At 41.8% G+C, this 22,118-nt stretch overlaps 2 protein-coding genes across 4 annotated transcripts; both read left to right on the top strand.

Annotated features, from left to right (window-relative positions):
- The first annotated feature begins 532 nt into the window (after positions 1-532).
- Positions 533-15,471, top strand: LOC117591303 (60S ribosomal protein L38). 3 transcript variants are annotated; one of them, XM_034284509.1, is made up of 4 exons: positions 533-686; positions 749-985; positions 1,822-1,825; positions 15,461-15,471. In XM_034284509.1, the coding sequence occupies exon 2, from the start codon at positions 749-751 to the stop codon at positions 959-961; it is 213 nt and encodes a 70-aa protein (XP_034140400.1). In that variant the 5' UTR covers positions 533-686; the 3' UTR covers positions 962-985; positions 1,822-1,825; positions 15,461-15,471. The 3 variants fall into 3 exon arrangements, with proteins under 3 accessions (XP_034140400.1, XP_034140401.1, XP_034140399.1); XM_034284510.1 differs by lacking the exons at positions 1,822-1,825; positions 15,461-15,471 and adding exons at positions 8,866-8,868; positions 14,153-14,164; XM_034284508.1 differs by lacking the exons at positions 1,822-1,825; positions 15,461-15,471 and having other exon boundaries at positions 749-1,079.
- LOC117591302 (MOXD1 homolog 1) lies at positions 8,913-12,131 on the top strand. The gene is made up of 8 exons (XM_034284507.1): positions 8,913-9,467; positions 9,780-9,935; positions 9,997-10,286; positions 10,359-10,654; positions 10,711-10,874; positions 10,933-11,452; positions 11,503-11,669; positions 11,724-12,131. The coding sequence occupies exons 1-8, from the start codon at positions 9,135-9,137 to the stop codon at positions 11,904-11,906; spliced, it is 2,109 nt and encodes a 702-aa protein (XP_034140398.1). The 5' UTR covers positions 8,913-9,134; the 3' UTR covers positions 11,907-12,131.
- Positions 15,472-22,118: the final 6,647 nt, after the last annotated feature.

Below are 22,118 nucleotides of genomic sequence, written 5' to 3'. Positions count from 1 at the left end.
CAGTCGGGTCTGTGTCTTGGCAACATGAAGATATTGGCGGTCAAATAAGTTAAGCATATTAAAAATGCAAATAAATTCAATATAATCCCATTAATCTATAATAATTGTTTCCTTTTTTGCCGTTTGATGGCCTTAAGCTCGCTTAGAGGCACGTTGGTCATTTATCTTTCAACTTCAGCGGCATTGTTGCCTTCATTTGATAGAGACTTTACTCACTGTTTGCTAGGTACCCTTTTGGAAATTAAAACAGATCTTTACAGAGCTGCAAGCAAAATACCAACGAATACCACACAAATACTTTCAATACTCTCTAGATTATTTCGGCCTGTTTTTTTGTCAATCTGAGTACTGCCTGGCGTACAGTCGCTAAAAAAGTAACTTGTGCGCACAAAATTTCGTATCGGTTCCATACGAATATCATTCCTGATATTTGTAGCGGCCCCTTCTTTTCGATCTGAGACTAGGCTTTTCTTGAAGTCTTGGAGGTCGATACTATCGATGGTGTACCGAAAAAGTCGATGGTTGGCTTATTTGTCAACCATCGATAGTATCGATGGCACTATCGATTTTCTCCCGACCCTATTGCTCACCGGAAATGGATGGTTTGATTTCCTTTCCTATTCTTCTTTAGGCCGACCAATACGGAATTTTCGAGATTTTAGTTGGATCTGACGAAATAAACCAAAGTAAGTCTTGTTTTTTCCCCCAATAAAAGATTTCTTATCAAATTGACGGTTTTCAAACATAGATGCCACGAGAAATAAAAGAAGTAAAAGATTTTCTTAATAAAGCACGTCGTTCAGATGCGCGTGCTGTGAAAATCAAGAAGAATCCTACAAATACAAAGTTCAAGATCCGCTGCTCGCGCTTTTTGTACACGTTAGTGGTACAGGATAAGGAAAAAGCGGACAAAATTAAGCAGTCTTTGCCCCCAGGACTGCAAGTCAAGGAGGTCAAGTAGTGCTTTGATCGTTTCAGATTCATTGCATGAACTGCGTTAAATCGATTTGGCTGGATGAAAAGTCTTCATAATATAAAATCGATTTTTGGAAATAGCAAATAAAACATGTACCGTGAAAGAAAAAAAGCATAAATATTACTTCGGTGGCAGTAGTCCCCGAAAAAGAAGATAACATGAAAAACTTATTTAATCGACGAAGCTTTTTACAATGCAGATAGTAACTCTCTGGACGCACATGTTTTAAATATTAAATTGTAGCTAAAGTACATTTTTACAAATGTTCAAAATCAAGGAAGAGAATGCCGTGAAAAGTATGTTGGAGTAGGGCACTAAGATCCTTTTTGTTTTTTTTTGCGGACAGCTGCAGGATGGGGACAGGCAGTGGGTCACACATCGTAAGATAGTGTTACGATTCTAAAATGGGTGTAATAACAGTTTTTACGACGATTCAAGACAAACAATAACAAAACACTCTTAATAATGAGAAGACGAAATTAGTGAACGAAGCGTTTCCGACCCCACCAAGTACATAAATTCTTGATCAGCATCAATAGCCGAATCGATGTAGCCATGTCTGTCTGTCCGTGCGTCTTGTTTGTCGGCTAGTTCTCGGTGACTATTAAAGCTGGAGCAACCAAATTGTTCCTCCGAACTGCTGATAGAGAAGTTCGGAGAGCTGATAAAAAAATGACATTCCGTAGGGAAGATCACCGAATTGGGATCAGGTTGGATCTTTTATATAGCCAAAGAAGAAATTAATTTCCAGTGGCTACGTCCACCCAGCAGCACTATTTTTTGTTTTGCACATTCTCCCATTCCACACTGTTTCGTGTAGTGTGCGGTTCTAGGGAAGGGGGAAGTTATGTAACCAGAATGAAGAAATTAATTTGGAGTGGCCCCGCCCAGCAGCTTTTTATGTTTTTTTCACATTCTCTCATCCCACACTCAGCTTCGCCCAGTGTGCCGCTCTTGGGGAGGGGGGGGGGCGAACTAAAAGTTATGTTAGTTATGACAGACGAAGAAAAATTTAAAGTTGAAAAAAACCTCTAAGGTGAGTACCATGTATAAAAGTTGTGACGCGTAGGAAGCGTCTCACACGTCCCTTCTCGTGTTTTAAACAATTCTAAAAGATACCCGGTACTCGAAGAGTAAATAGGGTATATTGTATTTGTGAGGTCGTTTCCGACCCCATGAAGTATATATACTCTTGATCAGCATCAAGAGCCGAGTCGATAGAGCCATGTCTGTCTGTCCGTCCGTCCGTCTTGTTTGTCGTCTAGTTCTCAGAGACTATAAGAGCTAGAGCCACCAAATTTTGCATCCAGACTGCTATATGCTCACACTGAATCCAGTGTATTTCAATTCGCCCCGCCCCCTTCCGCCTCCGCAAAAGGGCAAAAACCTCCCAAACCTACAGTTTTGAAGATAAAAGAAAACTAAAAACGCCATTCCGTAGGGAATAGCCATATCTATCAAATCACCATTATTATAGCCACAGTGGATAAATTAATTTCCAGTGGCTAAACCCACCCTGTCCAGCAGCTTTTGTTGTTCTTTTTACATTCTCTCATTCACACTCTGCTTCTGCTTCACTCGGCCCCTGCCTCTGCCGTCCGTCTACCTATGGCAAATTTTAACCCACCCCGTCCCGCAGCTTATATTTGTTTTTTCTTTTTTGTGCGGCCGCTGCCTCTGCCGCGAGTCTGCAGTGTGTGGGTATAGGGAAGGGCGGCGAGCTAACGGAGCGTGTTGGTGTGAGTAGTGTTGTTGATGTAGATGACAGATGAAGAAAAAAATGTAAAATTTGACAAATAACCGCTAGGGTGCAGATGTTGTACAGAGTGCCGGGTATAAAAGTTGTGACGAGTAAGAAGCGTCTCACACGTCCCTTATCGTTTCGATCTGAGTTTCGAAATCAAATTATTTTATTCCATTATTTAAAGATTCGAACAAGTCCTCTGCTTTCTCGCTACTCAAATCAATTGAAAACAAATAAGCTACAAACATAAGTTCTGCTCTTCTTCTTTGGCGCCAACAGTTTAATTTTGTCTTTATGTTTTTGTGTGTCAGCGTGCCGTCTAATGGAGGCAATGCGACTCTTGAAGTCTATTTTGCAAGCCTTGCAATGTGCACCCGCTGAATTTTTACTCCTGCAAAGAAATGCATTTCTGTCCGGCTGGGCTTCCAACTCCGGTCCATATTTTTGCTTAAAGTTATTACTCATTTTGAGTACAAATTATGCTGCGTTTTGCAAGTTTAGGCTGTGCCAGACGCCTCCCGACAATGAGTGGGAACAACGATCTCAAAAATATACCGTAGTGTACCGAAAAATTGTCAAAATATACCTATATATACCGATATACCGTAAACGGTCACGCTCCACCATCCATTTCTGGGATGGTCCCTAAGGGTATTCCGTTCCGAAAATGTCCCAGGTATTCCACCATCCATCTGGGGGGTTCCTAGTTTGCACGTTCCCATGCGATATTTATTCAAATATTTTTAAATACAAACGATGAAAGCGAACGGCCTACTTTGGTAGGTAGGTCAGCTGTGAATAAGCGGGCATTCCAAAGAATATCAACACAGTTGTCTCGGAGGGAGACTACCGAAATAAAAAGCCCCGGACAGCGGGTGCTCGCGAAGTAGTAACACTGACGATGCGCTTGTGGTGCCGCCTTGAATAAATAGCTCACACACAACCCCTATCCTCATTCCACCCACCCACCTCAAACCGGGCCGGACTAAGGTGTCATTCGACCCGTGCCGAGAGTCAGTCTGGCTGGGGGCCCTGTATAAAAACTAGCCCAGTCGTGAACGGAGAGCGCAGGGAAATGGCAGCCCTCTAATGATGCCTTACCTGGGCAACGTTGATCTCTGGAATAATATTAAAGAAAATTCAAATGAGAAAGACCCTCTCCAAACGTCTGAAGGGAGCAATCCCAAGCAGGGAACAGCAGCGGCCCAAAGGCCTGGCCTAACCCGCTCGATAGCAGGAAAGACCTGGCAAAGTAGAGGGGGAGGCTGGGCCACCGACCAGCGCCGAAGCTAAACGGTTCACGTACGCTGAAAAGAGGAGTTCAGGGCACATACCCTGTCGGCAGTACGCGAGCACAGAAGCCCGCCCTTCAGAGGACTGGTTTAAGAAGGTAAAGTGGGCCTCGGAAGTGCTTCCGAACTTTAATATGGAAACTCACAGACCGCCCCAGCAACCCAAAAGGCAGCTGCAAAGCGATCCAGGATACTTCCAAATGTGTCCATTCGCGCTTATTGCCAAGGAGAGGACGCTGATAGGCGTCGTCGACAAAGGCAGCTCGGGTGGAAGAATCCCGAGGAGCCAGTGCTTCGAGCTCCTGGACAAGGACCCCGGCCCACCTCCAGTCTGCAAAGACATGGGATGGTTCCAGGGCAAGACCAAAAGTTCGGGTTCAGCTCCGTCACCATAAAGGTGTACAAGTCGGACGCAGTCGGACAACCCAGTCGAGCAGGATGTTGCCTCGGAGATGGAGCCACCCGAGTTGGCCCACGAAGGTGACTCCCTAGAGTCGGAGCTGATGCTGGAGTTCGAGGCAATGTGCCGGAACGGAAGTTCCGGCGAGTCGGACGCCGACAATACAGTGGTGGAGATAGGCAAGGATCCCTCTGAGGCTGCAAAGTAGTGGACAAGATCGTACGGATTAGGTGTAAATGCCTCGAAAACGGAACTTGTACTATTCACTAACAAATACAAAACTCCGCCACTCAACCCCCCAACACTAAACAAATGTGGGTTAACCTTTAGCGACATTGCACTGAAATCACTAAACGCGATTTCGTCGAATTCGACCACAGTGGCAAATTGTCGCAAATCTCTACAACCAGGACATTGAAGGCAACTGCATGGCAGACGAGTTGGCCAGATCCGGCACTACACTCCCCTTTAATCAAGATAAGGAGGAAATACGGATGCCAATGGCCACTTGCAAGCTCAAAATAAAAGAGTACTATACCCTGCAAACAAACAGCAGCTGGCAAATGGTCACGGGATGTCGCATCACCCGACAAACGTGTCCAGACTTCTCGAAAAAGAGCACCGTTAAACTATGCAAACTTAGCACACACAGGTGCAGCGTAGTCATTCGCTCTCTTACAGGGCATTGACAACTCATATAGACTGCAAATCGAGTAAAAACTGGCTGCCTAATTAGAATAGTGGATTGGCTCCCAGTGCCTTCGGCTCTTGGTGAGAGAGCCTTCGGCTGAGAGAGTTTGGCGTTGGCTCTCTTTATCGTTGAACGCAAAACGACTCTAGCAAAAACAAAGTTTTATTTTCTCCTTTTCAAGACTACTTCTTAATTTCATGTGTGCGGTGTAGATACATGATGCCAATGCGTGTGTCTATTCTCGACTTCATAAGCGTTTTCATTTTTAACGCTTGGCACATTTGTGGTGCTTCTGAGCTCACATACCATTCCAAAAGAATACCCTCAAGACTTTATGAAGAAGCTTGCCCAACAATATCAAAATAAATATATTTTGTGTGATCTTTATATGCTTTATATAATTTAGGATGAAAGGGGTAACGGATATAAACATCTGAATATGTATACAATTAATGAATAATGGCAATAGAGTATTCAGCGTACACTGTGTGAATAAACATAGAGTTATAAGTGGAGACTTCCTTTTCAAGTTGGTTTTGTAGTCTCGTGTGTGTCTCTCTGTGTTTATTCACACAGTGTACGTCTCATATTTAGATGTTTATAGCCGTTTGTCCCTTTCGTACTAACTGTATTTAAGAAATATATGAGCATAGAGGATACACAAAGTCAATTTATTTATTTTTTTGGGGCAAGCTGAAATACTCAAGTTTGAAGGAAGGGTATGTGAGGTCAGAAGCAACACAAAAGTGCCAAACGTCTCAAGGGCTAAAAATTAAAAGCACGCAATTACACGCATTGCCATCATTTATATATGTACATATGTGTCACCGCACACATGAAATTACGAAGCAGACTTGAAAAGGAAAAACAAAACTTTGTTCTTGCGAGTCGCTTTGCGTTCAATGCTCAAGAGAGCCAACGCCAAACTCTCTCAGCCGAAGGCTCTCTCACCAAGAGCTGAAGGCACTGGGAGCCAATACAGTATACTGATTAGGCGGCCAGTTTTTACACCATTTGACCACTCTATGAGTTGTTTGCTTAGTGCTGATAGGCAACCACGCAAATAGGCTGGGTGCCCCATATAACGACTTCTGTCGTAGCTGTAGAGACGAAGATGAGGAGGAGACAGAAGAAAATCTGTTCTGATCCTGTCCGGCTCTCAGTAGAAGGATGTTAAGATGTCTGGGATCACCATTTCTAAACGACATTTCAGAAATGGCTACTATAGGCCCCAGGAAGATATCAAACTTTGTGAGAGGAAACCCAACAACAAAACACTTGAACATTGTACCAGAGTAGAGCGGGATAATTCAAACATAAAATCAAATTAAAATGGAACAAGGATCAGGAAATAGCGGTGGTAAGTAATATACATGTTATATTTTAATTGTTGTTACAAACTAACATTAGTATTTCTCAATTTCGCAGAGAAGAAGAGAACAGCAGGAGCAGGGTGAAATTGTCATCGGAGATGAAGGGCCTGCTGATAGACCTGTGGCAGGAGAATATTGAAGATCTATGTGGAGCCCGAAATTAATTCCTACGTCTACATGGAGATTGCACAGGCCATGAAGGAAGCTGGGCCCGAGATTGGATGGAGAGGTTCGATGGAAAGTCGAAAACAGATATCCCTTCTATTATCTCCTCCTCGTCAATTTTGTCCTCTTCGTCATCATGACAAGCAACATTATTAGCTTATGCAAGAAAATATTCTGCTGCTGAATAACACTCATAACCATTGCTATATTATTATTATTCATTTTAACTTTAGGAATTCAACAAATTTTCCCCTGCCCGAAATTGTGAGCATCAGTGGTTTTATCAAGAATGGTGGATGGTGCCAATTTGAACTAAAGTTTCACATCTTTTAAAAAATCTCAACGTTCCCCTTGGATGGGCTCAGTGTGCAGAGCCTGTTACCTTCCGTTTCTAGGTGCTCTGCCATTGGCAAAATTTGAATTGATACGCTCAATTTTCTCATCGTTTCTGACAGACAAAAACAGCTGACCCGGCTACTTCATAAAAACATCGCGTGAATAAAAAGTAGGTAATACAACATGAACATTTTAAATTCAATTGTTAATAGTTTTTTTTGGTAAAGCCTAGTACTCAGGTCGTAAAATAGGGGTCGAAAAAAAAATCAGGGATGATATTCGTATGGAACCGATAAGAAAATGTTGTGCGCACAAGCACTAACGAAATAGTATAGGTTGGTTGCGGACAAAATGTTTTTTCCAAATGTTTTCAAAATGTTTATTTTTTTAAAACAGGCAACTATTATGTAGCAAACTATTAAAAATTAAATTATGAAACAGTTATTATGTTTTTTCACAGTGCCTTCAAATGATTAATCAGCACACTCCATTGTCGTTGCCCTCACACTTACAGCGAGAGCCCTTTCACCCGTACTTTTCATTTGCACGTTTGCCTAATTTTTTCCGACGAGACCTCCTTATATAGTTGCTTTATGGCAACAATGCCGATGAAGTTAAAAGATAAATGAACACCGTGCGTCTAAACTAGCTTAAGGCCATCAAACGGCAGAAAAGGAAACAATTATTATATATTATATATATATAACAAAATGTTTTAAGTTGTTTTGCTTTTGGGACCAAGTACTGCTCCACATCGCCAAGGGGCGATGGCGACAATCTGGGCTCGAAACTATCCAATGAAGAATAGGAAGGGTGCTTGGAGGCGCCGTTTTACAACTTTGCAACGGGCGCAAATATTCCTTGGCACGGTCTTGCTGCTCCACCAATCAAAAAAAGCTTCAGATGTTATTCCCAGACATATGCAAATTCTCTGTTATATTTTCAAACTGCGGAATATGCAAAGGGTTTCGTTTCATGGGTTTCCATAAATGTACACATATTTTAAATATTTATAATACTCAAATGTATGGACCACGACCGCTCTGGTTTCTTTCCTGCAGATATGGGGTTAATCAAAGTTGTCGCTTATTTCGTTGATTGTCCTAATCCGATCATGCAAGAGCCTCCAATCCCACTAAAAGCAATCTTCCATTTCGAATTCATTATCTTATTAACCTTTTATTCCATTTTCACACATTTTCAAAAAGGTAAACAAAACAGCACAGCTGCCTGAGAAGTGTAACCGTGCGGAATGCGGTTTTCACTTCTGGTCACACTTTTCTGCTGGCATAATTCGCCAGCAAGTGTGTTTTTCTCTCTTTTGCCAACCCCCATTTTTTTTTAAATACGGATGATCATCTACAAAAACAAAAGAATAAACAAATAAATTATTTTAAAAATTATAACCTATTCTTAATTTATATTTGCATTTAATATTATTTGCTCTTCATTTTTTAATTATTCATATACATATGTAATAATCAAAATTAATTTACATCATTACCAACAAATCTTTTCCAGAAGTCCCACGTTCTAGACATACATACAGATGTACTTAAAAATTACATCTTTCTGAGCCGGGAATATGCTTTTTAAATTCTAAGCGCAATTGAGTGCACGATATTTTTAGTCCTTCCGTGTTTGGTACCTCAACATTAGGGGCACACGTTCAGCTGTTTTTGGGACTTCTTGCTCCTTGCTGTCATTGTTCTTGGATCTCATATTGATATACTTCACAAAATATTATAAAAAACCTACAAAATGTTGAGTGCTAAAAACAATATGGCGTTATTTATCTTACTATTATATTGTCTATGGTCATGCTGATTAAACATCATTATTTTTTGGTAGTTTTTCTTGACGCATCGAGCATAGTAGATTTCCACAGTTAGTATTTGTAGAGGGACCATTTTTGCACATATTTATAAAGATTGGCGCCAAATGTATTAGCAAAACAAAGATACATAATGTATGAAATGTGATAAACAAGGTTGAAATGTAAATTTCATTATTTCATTACCTGGCAAAGAAAAGAAAATAAAAGTGATCGCTCTCAACACATTTTTCACTGAAAATCATTTAACCGCGTTCGTGGTCATAAGGAATCGAATGATTTGGGACTGATAATCGTATTCACAATTATTTGAGATTACTATTATGTTACCAATCTTAATTTCATTCTGGATCCTTTATGTACAGTTGTGTCTATGTTTTTCCGAAGCTGGTCATAATAATAATACGACATACAATGTGGTTGACTGTGGTGGTTCAATGCATCATCAAAACTGGAAGCGTCATGTTATGATGGACTCGAATGGCTTATATTGGCTTCAATGGTGGATAAATCTAAACGAGAAAATTATTAACTTTGAAGTTAAGGTTAACACGAAAGGTTTTATTGGACTCGGGTTCTCAAAAGATGGTCGTATGTCAGAAGCGGACATTGTGCTGTTATGGGTTGATGACCGAACTGGCCAAGCAAATGCGTTAGTAAGTTTCTTAATTTAGACTGCATATTTAATTAATAATTAAGTAGTCGTTACATAAAGAGGTACGAAACTGTGCACGTACATATGTACATGATGAAGTGTGTCATTGTACAAATCCAGGGTCTAAGCCTTAGGCTGTAAGGTAAAGGTATATATAAACGAATACATACATACAAAAGTTTGTAAATACAAACATAAATATATGTACAAGTGTGTTTATAACAAAGGTGAACTCCTTTTGTTCGTAAAAGATTTAACTTTAAAACTACTTCATAATTGTTAATTATTCTGTCGCAATTAAATATTATTATAGGACTGTCACGGATCGATTGATTCTTCAAACGGGGCGCCAATACAAGATGATACCCAAAACTACCACGTTATCTTTGGTCATCAAAATGATTCTCACACCCTAGTTCAATTCACTCGAAAAATAGACACATGCGATCCGTATGATATGCCATTAACCGTATGTAATTTAAGAATATAGAAACCTTATAAATACATTTTTTTTCTTTAATTGTGTATAGGGGGATACTTTTAAAGTTATTTGGTCTTTTGGTGACACTGACCCGGTTTATGGCAGCTTAAAAGGACATGGTCGGAATCGAGGCGAAAAATCATTGCATTTACTTTCTCCTATGTTCCAAAAACATAGCGGAGAAACAGACTCATTGGACAGCAAATGGGACGTAACAGTAAATAATGTAACGATCGAACCATCAATGGACACTCTATACTGGTGTAAAATTGTTCGCCTCCCCAAGCTAACCAAAAAACATCATATAATTGGTTATGAAGCCCTCTTGTCTCGTTCTGGGTAATAAACTTGTCTGCTTAATATTTCAAATACTTATTATGAATTTTTTTTTTTTTTATATTTATTTCATAGGGAAAAGCAAACAAATATTGTTCATCAGATGACCCTATTTGAATGTCAAACTAATTTTTATCCAGGATCGGATCCAGCTTCGTGGGACGTTTGGGTGAAAAGTTCTGGTACAGTGTGCAACAGTAATCTATTGACCCCACGCGATTGGGATTCTTGCTCGATGGCAGTTGCAGTTTGGTCTTCTGGGTCCATGGGACAGTTTTTACCTTCTCATGTCGGCATACCAATGGGTGGCTCAATGGGTGTAAAGTATTACATGCTAGAAATTCATTATGACAATCCTAATGGAAAAAAATGTAAGTACGAGTGGTAATGTTAAAAAAGAGATAATATTTATATGTAGTAATTTCAGTCGTAGATCATTCCGGGTTCCGTTTACATTACACGCACAATCTGCGTCCTTACGATGCGGGTATAATGATCAGTGGCATTTCTATATCCGACACTCAACTCATTCCACCTGGCCAGAAATTGTTTCGCAGTGTTGGAATCTGTGGACCTTCATGTTCGAGCGTGGTATGCATTAATGTGATAAGTGTTAATAATTGATTAGCTCCAACAAGAAAATATTTAGATTTTTCCTCAGAATGGCATTAAAATTATATCTGGAATGATTCATTCTCATCAAGCCGGTCGGAAAATGAGTCTTCGTCATGTTAGGAATGGCAAAGAATTAAGCCGCATTATTGAGGATGATAACTTCGATTACAGATATCAGCAATTTCATCAACTTGCAAATGAAACTGTCGTATTGCCTGGAGATTACATTATTACGGACTGTGCTTATGAGACAATCGAGCGGAAACGCCCCACCTTCGGAGGATACTCCACCAAACAAGAAATGTGTCTTTCTTTTATTACTTACTATCCGAAAATTGAGTTGGCTGGTTGTTATAGTATGACGCCAGTTCGAGAATTTTTTGAAATGTTTGGTGTTTCCCAGTTCTATTCTCTAAACATGACGGATGTTGAAAATTTATTTCTTTACAACGGTAATCTCTTAGATTATATTCCCAAAAGAGCATCCCCTAGAACCAGGGAAAATCACCTAAACATGACCGTCGAGGATCTACTGTACGAAGAGTCTTTGTTGAGTAAGTTGTATTAGCGTATTAATATGCATTCACTTACTTTTGTCTTACAGACAAACTGGTTATATCTGAACCTGTGGAGTTTCATGATCGCACATTTCTGTCCCATTTAATTCAATTACCATGGTCTGAGCCACTTTTTACTAAACGCGTCGAACATGAACTTATAAATGGCAAACATATGACCTTTTGTCGTATTTCTAACGATTCCATATCAATTGTAAGTTAGTCATTGTATCCTTAATTCGTTAAATACTGTAATATATATTTTCAGCCATCGGAGATTATACGTTTTCCCAACTTTACCACATTTGTTAAGCCAGCTAGTACTTGTCTTAATCACCTATTTATTAATAGCGCTGAACTAAGTTCCAACGGCTCGAGACTGCTTTCCGATCTGGCGTTAAGCCTCATCTTTGTAGGAATGGGCTTACCACTTTTATTTTATCACATCTAAGAAAAGTTATTGTATACCTTTGCAGAATAAGGTTTCAAAATGATTATTTTTTTCTGTGGAGAGGGAAGCAGAGGGTTTTATGAGAATTCGAAGTGTAATGGGGCGAACCCTATTTGCGTAACTATTCCCGCCGTAGATACATTTTTTATTTTATATATTTAAATATATTTATTTATCCATAGAATTTAAAGAACGCCATACATAAGTCAAATATTTATTTAAACGAGAAGGGACGTGCGAGACGCTTCTTACGCGTCACAACTTTTATACCCGGCACTCAGTACTACATCTGCACCTTAGTGGTTATTTGTCAAATGTTACATTGTTTCTTCATCTGTCTACATTAACAACACTACTCACGCCAACACGCTCCTTTGGCTCGGCACCCTCCCCTAGAGGCACACACTGCAGAGTCACGGCAGAGACGCTGCAGAGGCAGAGACGCTGCAGAGGCAGAGACGTGTCACACTGCGCGAAGCAGAGTGTGAATGAGAGAATGTTCAACAAACAAATATAAGCTGCGGGACGGGGTGGGTTTAGCCACGGCAAATTAATTTCTTCGTTGTGGCTTTAATAATGATCCAATCGAATCCCAATTTGGTGGTCATTCCCTACGAAATGGCGTTGTTAGTTTTCTTTTATCTTCAAAATTGTAGGTTTGGGAGGTTTTCGCCCTTTAGCGTGGGCGGAAGGGGCGGGGCTAATTTTTTTAATACACTGGTTTCAGTGTGAGCATACAGCAGTCTGGGTGAAAAATTTTGTGGCTCTGCCTCTTATAGTCTCTGAGAACTAGCCGACAAACAAGACGGACAGACGAAAAAACAGTCATGCCTCTATCGACTCGGCTATTGATTCTGATCAAGAATATATATACTTTATGGGTCGAAACGTTTCCTTCTGTGCGTCACATAAAACCGTTATTCACACAAATACATTTTACTCTTCGATTACCGGGTATAAAAAATTTGTATACAAAATCAACCATAGCTCGGGAATTCTTACTGACGCAGCCGATAGGATTCTAAACAACTAACGAGTACATATCAGAAATTGGGAAGAACTCGCAAAAATCAGACGCCTTGAGAGGAATCACCAAAAACAACAGCAGCCTTCGTAAGCTCATCGAAGACAAGTTAAACCACTTATTAATAATCTAAGTTTAGAATATTAGTATGGCAATTTGAAAAATACAATAAAAGACGTAATAGCACTGCGAATTTCAAAATTCCATTTCAAAATTCCCTGATTCCCATCTATATTATCTACATATTCAAAACCAAGCTGGTGGAAGTCGACCTAACCAACCGATTAAAAGAGTAAGGGAATGCCAAAGCCAACAGAGGAAAATTGACGTCGTCGAACGGAACTGCTTGTAGGAGCAACATCTAGGAGAGAAAGTGAAAATAAAATTTCGGAAATAAAAGTAAATTTTTGAGCCGAATTTGCCTTAGCAAAAACTTTCAGTTCGTAAATATAAGGCAAAAGTACTACTCGATTCACAAAACAAAAGAAAACAAAACAGTGGTTACTGATAAGCAATAACAAAGTGTTCTTGTTATCATGAATGAATGTTATGCGATGAATCCAACGAGCGTGTGGTGGCTCAAGGGGCCTAGCTGAGGCCACCGGACGGGTCGCAGTTTGCGGATAGCGAACGGCCTACCTGGCTTAGGTAGGTCATCTGTGAATAAGCGGAAATAAACAGCCCCGGACAGCCAGCGGGTGTTTGCGAAGTAGCAACACTGACGATGCGCTTGTGGTGCCGCCTCGTTTAAGTAGCTCACACACTTCCCCTTCCCCACACAACACCTATCCTCACCCACCCACCTCAAACCGGGCCGGACTAAGGTGTCATTCGACCCGTGCCGAGAGCCCAGTCGTGTAGGGAAATGGCAGCACTGTTCTAATGATGCCTTACCTGGGCAAAGTGGATCTCTGCCCGGGCTGACCGTCCCCCTTCTCTGCATCTCGTGGGATCAGAATGAATAAAAATTTTAATAATAACAAAAAAAAAATACAAAAAAAAAACAAATGAGAGAGACACTGCCCGGTGGACAGCGAGGGAGCGAGCCCGTTGGGGCCCCACTCTAATCCTGGGGTGGGTGGCACAGCACCCCCCAATACTGACGCCTTGGAGAGGAAGCTAAGCAACATTGCGGCTGCCCGACCTTCTGGCAAAGTAGAGGGGGAGGCTGGGCCATCGACCAGCGCCGAAGCTAAACGGTTCACATACGCGGAAAGAGGAGTGCAGGGCACATACTCCGTCGGCAGTACGCGAGCACAGAAACCAGCCCCTCAGAGGACTGGCTGAAGAAAGTAAAGTGGGCCTCGGAAGTGCTTCCGAACTTTACTCTGAAACCGCATAAACCGCCCCAGCAACCAAAAAGGCAGCGCTCGCAAGAGACACCTGGACCAGCTGCAAAGCGATCCAGGATACTGCCAAATGTGTCCTTTGCGCAGATTGCCAAGGAGAGGACGCTGATAGGCGTCGTCGACAAAGGCAGCGCGGACGGAAGAATCCCGAAGAACCAGTGGAAGTGGGTGGAAGCGGCACTGGCCGACCGCTGCTTCGAGCTCCTGGACAAAGACCCCGGCCCACCTCCAGTCTGCAAAGACATGGGATGGTTCCAGGGTAACACGAAAATTATAGCCTGCGAAGATGAGCGCTCCGTGCAGCTATATAAAACATCGGTAGCGCAAGTAGGCGAAGTTTATCCAGGCGCTAAACTAGCAGCAGTCGACTGGAGCGAAGTGCCCAGAAGACCGAGGGCGAGAATTTGGGTGCCGGCCTCCATAAGAGAGCCACAACGCATCCTGCTAATGATGCAGCGATGCAACCCAAACCTTCCAACAGCAGACTGGAAGGTGGTCAAGCGATTGGAATCAAGCGGAGGCGACGTAGTCCTAATCCAAGAGCCTTGGGTGGTTTGAGACAAGGTCTGTGGATTAGCGACGAAGGACTACAAGCTGACTGTAGCACCTAAGGAAGGTAAAATTCGCACCTGCATTTTAGCTAGACAGCAGCTAGCCTAGAGCTGCAAGGGACACATGTCGTCCTATATGGCTCACGACCAATGTGACCCTCCCAGCGACATCGCGCGCAAGATAACCAGCGACAGCGAGAGGTCAAACACAGGCCTACTGATAGGTTGCGATGCCAACGCCCACCATACCCAATGGGGAAGCTCGGACATAAATGTAAGTCACTTTTCAGCTTTATAGTAAACTCGAATCTGGTTCTCTGTAATCGGGAGAATGACCCCACCTTCATTATAAAGAACCTACAGGAGGTCATAGACCTTACCCTAGTGTCCCATAGCATACTAGGCCTTATCAAGAGCTGGAGAGTCCTAGAAGAGCACTCCTTCTCCGACCTTAGGTACATAAAGACGATAATATCTCTCGAATGCCCAATAGCTGATAGTTATATAAACCCCAGGAAAGCCAACTGGGAGGCATATTCTAAAACCCTGGATAAACTTCTTCCCCCAACAGTATCAACATGCCCTAAAACACAAGACGACCTTAACAGTCTTGTAAATAGATTCACGGAGGCATGTCATAAAGCCTTTAAGGCTGCGTGTTCCCCCATTAAACCGAGAGGGAAGAAGAAACCCCCCTGGTGGTCGAAGACCATTAAAGTCCTACGTAAAAGCTGCAGAGCTAATTTTAATAAAGCCAAAAACAGCAACGAGGACGATCTATGGGCAGACTACAAGACCAGCCTTGCCCTATACAAAAAAGAAACTAAGAGAGCGAAAAGAGCCTCCTGGCAAAAATTCTGTACCGAATCGAAGAAACGGCAGAAGCCGCAAGGCTGCTCAGGATCCTCTCGAAAACAAATACCTCTGTGGGATACATCAAGAGTACACATGGGGCATGGACCAACTCCAGCAAGGAGTCCCTACACATCCTACTTGATACCCACTTTCCAGGGTGCACAACCACCGAACCACCGGAACGCCCCGGTGAAGGCCCAGCCACATCGATGGCGCACCTTCTTACAAAACGGAACATTTGCTGGGCGGTGAACAGCTTCAAACCGTTTAAATCGCCAGGTACAGACAAGGTGATCCCAGCTCAACTTCAGAGAGCTGGGGACCAACCTATCCTCTGGTTGCAATATATCTTCAAAAAGATACTAAAGGTAGGAAAGATTCCTAAAGCATGGCTCAAGGCAGAAATTATCTTCATCCCGAAAGCGGGAAAAGCCAGGTTTTTAGGTGAAAGCCTTTGCCTCGAAGGCAAAGGACTTCAGACCGATTAGTCTGACCTCCTTTCTCCTGAGGACAATCAACAACCCTCAGATGCTGCTAGACTCACAACACGCCTACCGCATGAAGTGATTTCAGGTATAGAGAAAGCTCTACACCTTAAGGAATACTCCCGAGCGGCATTCCTTGATATTGAGGGAGCCTTCAACAACGTCGAGCCAGGAGTTCCCACAAACACTCTTTGATCTTATGACCACAAAACTTGCTCGATTGTCAGAATAGACAAGATCGTGCGGTTTATGTGTAAATGCCTCGAAAACGGAACTTGTGCTATTCACTAACAAGTACAAAACTCCGCCGCTCAACCCCCAACACTAAACAAATGTAGGTTAACCTTTAGCGACAGTGCCAGTTACCTTGGGTTGGTAATAGACAGGAAGTTAAATTGGAACCTAAATACGAAAGAAAGAGTGAAGAAGGCCAATATGGCCCTATACACCTGCAAAAAAGCGATCGGATTAAAATGGGGCATGAACCCACGTACGGTTCAATCACTACTGGCAATCACTGGCACCACTCCAAGTGATGCACTAAATGCCTTCCTATACCTGCAGGGTATAGTAATTGCAGGGAAGGAACAGGTAGTTAGGTCAGCTATACGACTGAGAGACTCCGACCAATGGACGTCACGACCCTATGGTCACTCGGCGGTCCTTAATGATACCAACATAGTACCTTACATAACGGACTATTGTGTTCCCAGGGAGTACACAGCACCCCCCTTCGAGTCTTTTATCCCCCGCAGAGAGGAATAGCTCGAGGGGCCACCTGGTCCAAAGGGGGCCATAAACATCTTTACAGATGGATCCAAATTATAAAATAAAGTTGGCGGATGAATTTACTCTGAGCAACTAAACATAAGATACTCATTCCGCCTTCCAGATCATTACAGTGTCTTCCAAGCGGAAGTCATTGCTGTAAATGAAGCGCTAAGATGCCTTCAAGAGATTTCAGTTGCGGCTACTCACCTCAACATCTATAGTGACAGCCAGGCGGCACTAAAATCGCTAAACGCGATTTCGTCGAATTCGACCACAGTGGCAAATTGTCGCAAATCTCTACACGAGATGGCAAGGCAATATGTTATTAGCCTAATATGGGTCCCGGGACACCAGGACATTGAAGGCAACTGCATAGCAGACGAGTTGGCCAGATCCGGCACTACACTTCACTTTAATCAAGATAAGGAGGAAATACGTATGCCAATGGCCACTTGCAAGCTCAAAATAAAGGAGTACTATACCCTGCAAACAAGCCACAGATGGAAAATGGTCCCAAGATGTCACATCACCCGACAAACGTGGCCAAACATCTCGAAAAAACGCACCGCTGAACTATGCAAACAAAGCAGACATAGGTGCAGCATAGTCATTCGCTCTCTTACAGGGCACTGGCTAATAGGCAACCATGCGAATAGGCTGGGTGCCCCCTACAACTAGCTGTAGAGACGAGGACGAGGAGGAGACAGTAGAACATCTGTTCTGCTCCTGCCCGGCTCTCAGTAGAAGGAGCTTAAAATATCTGGGCTCAACTTTTCTTAACGACATTTCAGAAATGGCTACTATAGGCCCCAGGAAGATAGCAAACTTTGTGAGAGCATCTGGATGGGAGCACTGCTGACACCCTGACAAACGGGAGGAGAAGATCCAAGCGGAATCACAACGTGCCGAAACCGGCATAGGTGTGTCGGGATTGTGAAGTCCCGGCGACCGCCTCAACCTAACCTAACCTATCATGAACGACGAAGAAGACGACACAACGGTTTGGAACTGGCAGAGAGTAAAATCGAAGTCAATGGCATTCAAGAGACAAAACCAAGCCTCTCCTATTCTACTAAAGAAAAAAATCGCTCTGGACTTAGCACCCAGCACCAGCTACAATCAATATGCCCTCCTAAGCGACAGCACGCCAAATAACGGAAATGAAGACGAAAACGAAGCAGTGATTTAAGATTTAAGATAACTTAAATGAATCTGCCAAGCCGCCACCTATATTCTTATCTGAAGTCAGTGATATAAAAGGAATGCTAGTTTACCTCGCTAGTTTACGCGTCACAACTTTTATACCCGGCACTCAGTACTACATCTACCACCTTAGCGGTGGTTTGTCAAACAAATTTTTTAAATTTTTTCTTCATCTGTCATCTACATCTACAACACTTCTCACAGCACTCGCTCCGTTAGATCGCCGCTCTTCCCTAGACCCACATACTGCAGACTCGCGGCAGAGGCAGTGACCGCACACAAAAAAAAAACATATAAGCTGAGGGACGGGGTGGGTTAAAAGTAGGTAGAGGCATCGGCAGAAGGAGGGCAGAGGCAGGGGCCGAGGGAAGCAGAAGCAGAGTGTGAATGAGAGAATGTGAAAAGAACAACAAAAGATGCGGGACAGCGTGGGTTTAGCCACTGCATCCCAATTTGGTGACCTGGTAGATATGGACATTCCCTTCGCAATGCGTTTTTAGTTTTCTTTTATATTACAAATTGTAGATATGGGAGGTTTTCGACCTTTTGCGGGGGCGGAAGGGGGAGTGGCTAACTTTGGAACAGAGCATACAGAAATATTTTTTGTTTTCAAATGCCGAAACTATATCATTAATAACCCTGTGACATTGCTCAGGGGTCCCGTGACCCCTCCTGAATCCGAATTGGTATTCAGGAATAATGGAAAGTTCGTCCAAAATTGGCAAAATTCTCTTCAATAGTATTTTTTCAAACACTTTCGAGAATATTGTCAACATACTAATGGGACTAATTGACATCATACCGTCAATTCCGTTTCTATTTTGTTTGGCTTTAGGATCATAACGATCTCTGCACATTTCCATTGACTTGGAAAGTGGTCTAGTCTGAGAATCGCGTTAAATATAAGAGTGAGAAACCGAATGCATTTTGGTGGTAAAATTTTTAAGGTTATACCGTCTATTTGATCAGGGCCTGGTGCTTTTTTATTGTTCAAGCATTTGATTTCTGTCACAACTTCTTCATATTTGATGCTTTTAATAGGCAAGCTCATTTGGCAGAGTGACTCAAGGAATTTTTCTACTTCAGTCTCTGTTATATAATTATTTATATCGTTTGGCTGAAACACAAAGTGCAGATGTTGTGCAAATGCTTCCGCTTGTTCATTATTAGACCTATACCAAGTTCCGTTGCTTTTGCGAATATTTATGTTTCTTTTAGCTGGTTTCTTTAGGTATTTAGTCGCCCTCCATAGGTTGTATTCATTGCTGCTGGAATTAGGGTCTAAGTTTCTCAGATACGCAGCAGAGATTCATTGCGTAAGTTCGCCAGCAGTTGTCTAAGCTCAGATGCAGCCTTGTTATACAATCTTTTGTCAGCAGAGTAGTGAGTTACTTGCTAGCGTTTTCTCAGATTGTTTTATTTTGTATTTTTTGTCGAAGTTCGGTTGAAAGGTACATTGGTTTGGTAGTTGATGATTAAGAACATGATTCGTGTTTCTGTAGCTCGCATTATGAATTGCATTTGTGAAAAGCTCGACAGCATAGTCTATCTCCTCTTCGGCTTTTAACGAAATGTCCAGGCTTATAGCTGAGTCTATAGCTTTTCCAACATATGGGCTATTGTGCTGTAAGTTGCTATTATTGGAGAATGATCTGAGTTATGGTCAAAGCTCTCCATTACTCGCATGTGTGATTGTGGGATTCCAGAGAATACTACGAAATCAATCAAATCTGGAATTTTTCGACTATCAGTTAGCCAGTATGTGGGCACATCAGTTGACAAAGTCGTTATGTTATTGTTTCGTATGCATTTGTATAAATCCGATCCCTTCGGGTTAGTTAATCTGGATCCCCACCATGGATGTTTGGCATTGAAGTTGCCTCCCACGATAAACTTTGTTCCCATTCCTTGGAAAAAGTTTTGAAAATCGAGTTCTTTTATTGTGAATCTTGGTGGGAGATAAATCGCTGTTATTGATACATCTGCGTGCATACATTTTATCTGAATTGTGGCATGCTGCATAGCGTTTTCCCTAGTACTGTCCATGATTTGAAATTTAAGGCCCTGCTTGGCAATAATTGAAGCACCTCCATGAGCTCTATCTGATGGATGGTCAGCTCTTATTGTGTCGTATCCAATAACTTTAAAAAAAGATTTGCTAGTGAAGTGTGTTTCTGAAATAAGCATGACGTCAATGGCACTCGTTTTTAAAAATAAAGCTATTTCATTTACATGGTTGGAAAGCCCATTTTCATTCCATATTCCTAAGTTTAGATTTATTTGCATAGCTTATTTACAAGTAACATTATCATGTTAAGTAAATTATTGGTAAGTTGGGATTGTTTTTCTAGAAGCTGTTCTATTCTTTCTAGAGACTTGTTCGATGTACTATTTCCTGCAGCAAATTGAGCGTATGATTGGTAATCTTTGGGTTGTTGGGTCGAATTATCATTTTTATTATTGTCATCTTTGGTGTTTCTCTGGTGGTTGCGTCCGCTTACTTTTTTTTTATATAAGAGCCTGATAGACTTTACACCCTTTTTAACTAGCAGCATGATCTTCGTTGCAGTTGGCACATTTTGCTGGTTGCTCTTTATCTTTTAGGCAAACGTTGCTGGGATGGTTAAGAGAGCATTTCACACATCTGTGAGATTTGGCACAATATGACTTTGTGTGTCCAAATTCCTGGCAACGATAACACTGAACGATTTCTTTGTTTTTACGGGGTGGTTCTATATTAACAACTGCGTTACCAATGAGTTTAACTTTGTATATATCTAAGTTCTTATTGTTGGGCTCAATGTCTAAGTAGAACAAATTCAATGGCTCTTTGGTTACACGACTTTTAATATTACTAATGTTTCTAACAGCGTGACCTTTGGACTCCACATCTTGTTTGATTATGTCGATATCCGTTGAGAAGTGCAAATTCTTAATAACAACTCTGAATGCCCTCTCATGTTTAAGTTGGTATGTGTGAAATTAGACAAAATCTTTAGTAAGAGTTAACAAGTTTCCTGTATCTCACATGACCATCGCGTTGTACTTTATAAAAGAAAAGCTCTTTTTTAATTGTAGTCTCGAGGTAAACCAGCATTTCTTTTATATCACTGACTTCAGATAAGAATATAGGTGGCGGCTTGGCAGATTCATTTAAGTTATCTTCAGTTATCATGTGCAGTGCTTCGTTTTCGTCTTCATTTCCGTTATTAGGAGTGCTGTCGCTTAGGAGGGCAAATTGATTGGAGCTGGTTCTGGGTGCTAAGTCCAGAGCGATTTTTTTCTTTAGTAGAATAGGAGAGGCTTGGTTTTGTCTTGATTGCCTTTGACTTCGATTTTACTCTCTGCCAGTTCCAAACCGATGTGTCGTCTTCGTCGTCGTTCATAATAACAACAACACTTTGTTATTGCTTATCAGTAACCACTGTTTTGTTTGCTTTTGTTTTGTGAATCGAATAACTGTTAATAGTACTTTTGCTTTATATTTACGAACTGAATGTTGGCAACTAAGGCTCAAAAATTTACTTTTCTTTCCGAAGGTTTTTTTTCACTTTCTCTCCTAGATGTTGCTCCTACGAGCAGCTCCCTTCGAATGAAATCCGTACAGAAATCTGAATGCAAAATTTTGTGGCTCTAGCTTTAATGGTATTTGATATCCAGGCGCTCAACAAGACGGACGGACGGACGGACAGACGGACAGACAGACATGGCTCAATCGACTCGGCTATTGATGCTGATCAAGAATATATATACTTTATGGGGTCAGAAACGATTCCTTCTGTGTGCACAAATACAATATACCCTATTTACTCTTCGAGTACCGGGTATAAAGAGGTAACCTATGGTTGACTGAGGCAGAATAATTTCAGCAGCGGTAGAGGAGCGCATCGTTGACCGGCAGCAGGAAATCGCCTTCGATTACCGGTGGTGGGGTAAAAAACAGCAGAGGTCGGCATCAACAATTCGGCAGCAGT

Source organism: Drosophila guanche, unplaced genomic scaffold (genome assembly GCF_900245975.1).
Source record: "Drosophila guanche unplaced genomic scaffold, DGUA_6, whole genome shotgun sequence".
Lineage (NCBI taxonomy): Eukaryota > Metazoa > Arthropoda > Insecta > Diptera > Drosophilidae > Drosophila > Drosophila guanche.
This window is presented reverse-complemented; position numbering and strand designations above follow the sequence as displayed.

Bases quoted from the DNA above. Each gene is read 5' to 3' on its own strand.
- LOC117591303 (XM_034284509.1), top strand. From the start codon at position 749: ATGCCACGAGAAATAAAAGAAGTAAAAGATTTTCTTAATAAAGCACGT.
- LOC117591302 (XM_034284507.1), top strand. From the start codon at position 9,135: ATGTTACCAATCTTAATTTCATTCTGGATCCTTTATGTACAGTTGTGT. The intron at 10,655-10,710 runs GTAAGTACGAGT...TAGTAATTTCAG, and splicing joins CAATCCTAATGGAAAAAAAT to TCGTAGATCATTCCGGGTTC. The intron at 10,875-10,932 runs GTATGCATTAAT...GAAAATATTTAG, and splicing joins GACCTTCATGTTCGAGCGTG to ATTTTTCCTCAGAATGGCAT.